Below are 3,799 nucleotides of genomic sequence, written 5' to 3' on the forward strand. Positions count from 1 at the left end.
GTATAACATCAACTAACTTCAAGAAAGTAAACTTGGTATTAAACATTAAGTCCTCCACTTGTGTAATACCTAAAAGAACCTGCTCACATAATATTAGACTCTGACACCTGCTTGTTTCCAGTAGTAGCTACTACTGTCACCACTAGATAATCAAAACCTAGCCCTGAACCTGAACAGGACAGAACAGACCACATCTGGTTAATAAGAAATTAACTGAAGTCACAGATTATATCAGTGCTCAAGGCAACAAAAAGTGAGTATTATCTTTGACGTATTTCTAGCAATATCTGATTTTGGAATTGACTTAAACCTGATCCAATTTCAATCACTCATTTGCAATCCAAATTATAAAACACAGTTACATATTCTGTGTAGTAACAGGATTAATAATCAGTATGATGTATGACAGATTATATTAATGTTAATAAATCATTAACTTTATGGATTTTATTTCATAGACACCCATGGAATTCAGCTATCTGCAACAACTTAGCATTTACCTTCTTATGTGCCACAAAATATTTTATAATACTGTGGATTAGCCAGGTGAAAATCAGTGCTAAATGCAACATGACAGCACCTGCAAAAGCAAAGCTTAACCCTTTACCCTAGTACAAAAGCTTTACAGTAGTGTATTTCTTTGTTGTACGACTTAACAGCATCAGCACAAACAGCCATCAGTACAATTCTGTTAACATTGTCATAATACTTATTTTCTGTATTTTCCTGTATGGTTTCCTGTTCCCCAGTACTCTTATCTGTGACTGATTAAAAGGGACACTAAAGAAAAAATATGGGGATAGTATGAGTAATCTCTTTGATTAATACCCTCACTACTCAAGCTCACCTCTTCACTACTGTGTATACTCTGTGTCTGATTTGATTTATTTAATAGATGCTTTACAGGGAAAGAAAGCATAGTTTGTCTGGCTGTTATCTGTCTGACATTGTGTCCTCCATTAATATTGTTCCTGTTTTTTACTACCTGGAAGGTATCTCTCTTGCAGTTAATTAGCTGTTTCGAAACAATGGGGTTAATTCAAATTGCACTGGTGGATGGAGTTAGAGTTGGGCAGAATTTGGGTGTCTAAGCTCAGGAGAAGATTCAGATCACCTACTGTCCATATCTGCCAGATCCTTGAGGAACAAAAGTCTCAGACTGAGCTGTCAGTGCCTAAAGCTTCTTTGCAATTCTTAAATGAGTAGAGAATTCACTCCCTTCCACAGAAGACCCCAGGAGACCTAGTGCATTTGGTGTGTACAGACTGTACACTGACAGGTAAACATTGAATTCAGACCAATATTCAGTCTAAACTATCTATTTGTTGAAAAGAAATGTGTAGACATACCTTTGGGACTTCTTACTACTAGTGACTGACTCTACTGCCCTAATACTCTTTGCCCTGGCTCAGAGACAGGCAGTGCTATGACATTTTACACACACACACACACACACACACAAAAATCTCTCTCTCTCTCTCTCTCTCTCTCTCTCAAAAGGATTTCTAATTGTTCAGCTGCTTAGCATACATATATATCTGTTGCCTTGTTTAATGTCAGTTCCATCTCTCATTAAGTGTTTATATACTTTTTTTTTATTATGCCCTGAAACGATCTACTGTTTAATTAGATATTAACAGGACTTAACAGATATTAAGAGCCATATTAACAGGACTGGCTTTTTAGTTTTAAGTCTCTGACAAGTTCGTCTATTCCTTTTCCCTACAATACCCTTTAAACATTTTTATCTATTCAAAGTTTCATTACTCGTTATTTCTATCACCTTCATGAGATACACCAGACATAGATAATGCTTTTGTGCCTGCCACATAGAAATCTTTACCTCATCCTTCAGTTCAATTCCTTCGTAGTTCTTATATATAAATTAAATTGTCATCTGAGCCTGTAGCAGGCTTATACAGCATTTCCTGTCATTCTGAGGGCTGGTGAACTGCAGCAAACACTTGGTTACAGGTAAACTACAGCAACCACTATAAAGTTTTCTCTTCCATTGAATCTTCTTGCAATATGTCCCAGTTACTTCTCATTTCTTACAAAAGCAGGAATAGTTCCACACAAACCATTTTTGTAAAAAAAAAAAAAAAAAAAAAAATCAAGATCTCTCTTTTTTCTGTTTTCCAATGCACAGAATTTTCTAGTAACACCACAGTTAGAGTATCCAGAAAGTATGGACACTAAAGTGCTCCACAGCATCTTCCCTTTGCTTAAGGATATAGCTGTGATGACACCTACCCTGACCACTGAAAACTTGTTCTCAGTGCCTGCTTATCTCTAATGGTTTTGGTTCCACATCTACACAGGAGAATTGTCCTGAATACCATCGAGGGAGAGATTCTGCAGGGGAAAGGAAGGAATATCCTTGAACACTCCTTATAAAGTCGTGTCCTTATGTTGCAAGCAATGCAGCATATATCAAGCTAGAAGGTGAATAAGCACAAGTGACCTATAACATAGTTAAAGGGGAACACCTTTAGCAGGGTTCCTGTTTCTGTTCTGGTGTTGAGCTGCCACTTAGACAACAACATCTCACCTATACATACTTACTGTTTATATGAAGTCTGGAGCATGTTGAAATAAAGTCAATACATCTCCAACAGCATGGGAAACAGTTTTCAGGTTATTACATGAAAGCTCCGGGTCTTGGGGCTGTTACAAGAGTTTGTGAAACTACATATTATGGTAAAATTATAGGAAACAAAACTTCTCTCCAGCCTCAAAAAGTATATCAAAACCAAGAAAACTTTTCAAAAACAGAGAAACCTTTTCATTTTGATTTGGTTCACCTAAGTTCCTGCTTACCTTAGTAAATAGGGTGAGAACTGTCAATGAACTTGAATAACTTGCTATCATGATTCAGAGTCTGACAGAGACATAAATTCAGTTGCCTAAACATATGTATTTGTGGCAACAAATTGCATTTATGCTGCCTGATGGTGTCCAAAACATCCTCACAGACCTGGTAGATAAGAGATGAAGAAACTCATGCTATGTCTGCACCACAGGCTGGAGTCCAAGCAGGTATTGCAAGTATCTCAAATGATACGCAGATTTTGGCAGCTGCATATGGCCCAGAATTTAATCCATGTATGTATATTTTTAGACAAGTAGTTTTTAGCACCAGCAGGCCAACTTTGATCTCTGATTTTAATGTGCTTCATAACACAAATGAAAGAACCTCAGCTAAGAAATATTACTTTTGTTTTTGCAATAGCATGCCCTTTGGAATGATGCCTAACCTTGACTTAAAAGGCTGAAATTGATGAGAATACATCATAGCGCTAGATCAGTTATAAAATGATTTATTACCTCCATGTTAAAAACCTACTCTTTTGTCCAGTTTTGGCATCTAACTATCAAATCTCATTAGGTCTATTTCTGCCAATTTAAAATACTATTTGCCAACAAAAAAACCCAAAACAGCAAACCTGCAGCCTATTTATTTCCAGGCCATCATCCTGACAGTTCAAAATTCCACGTATAGGGAAAGAGCGTGTGTGGGGATGGGAATCTCACTAACGGATGTACACTTGCTTGCTATAAAAGATGTTAACAAAAAGCAATAAAGGTCTCTGGTTGCCGTGCCCCAGAGTCCGTGCTGCTTTAATCCCCCACAAATGGCTCCCCCCGTGGGGCGAAAATGCTGGAACTGAGCACCGGTGGGGAGGCAGCTGAATGAGCCACAGCCAGCGGGAGACAGAGCGTTCTCAGGAAAGAGCTGGAGCCGGAACTTTGAATCATTGCCTCGTTGGAGCAGAGGTGAGCAGCTGGGAAACTTAAA

At 38.0% G+C, this 3,799-nt stretch overlaps 1 protein-coding gene across 1 annotated transcript in view; it reads left to right on the top strand.

The window, feature by feature from the left end:
* The first annotated feature begins 3,610 nt into the window (after nucleotides 1-3,610).
* Nucleotides 3,611-3,799, top strand: part of LOC109279645 — a 498,481-nt gene continuing 498,292 nt past the window's right edge. Inside the window, exon 1 of the mRNA XM_019473613.1 lies at nucleotides 3,611-3,777. Coding sequence (XP_019329158.1) covers nucleotides 3,694-3,777 — 84 coding nt within the window. The 5' untranslated portion in view covers nucleotides 3,611-3,693. The remainder of the gene's footprint in view (nucleotides 3,778-3,799) is intronic.

This window comes from Aptenodytes forsteri, unplaced genomic scaffold (genome assembly GCF_000699145.1).
Source record: "Aptenodytes forsteri isolate BGI_AS27 unplaced genomic scaffold, ASM69914v1 Scaffold328, whole genome shotgun sequence".
Lineage (NCBI taxonomy): Eukaryota > Metazoa > Chordata > Aves > Sphenisciformes > Spheniscidae > Aptenodytes > Aptenodytes forsteri.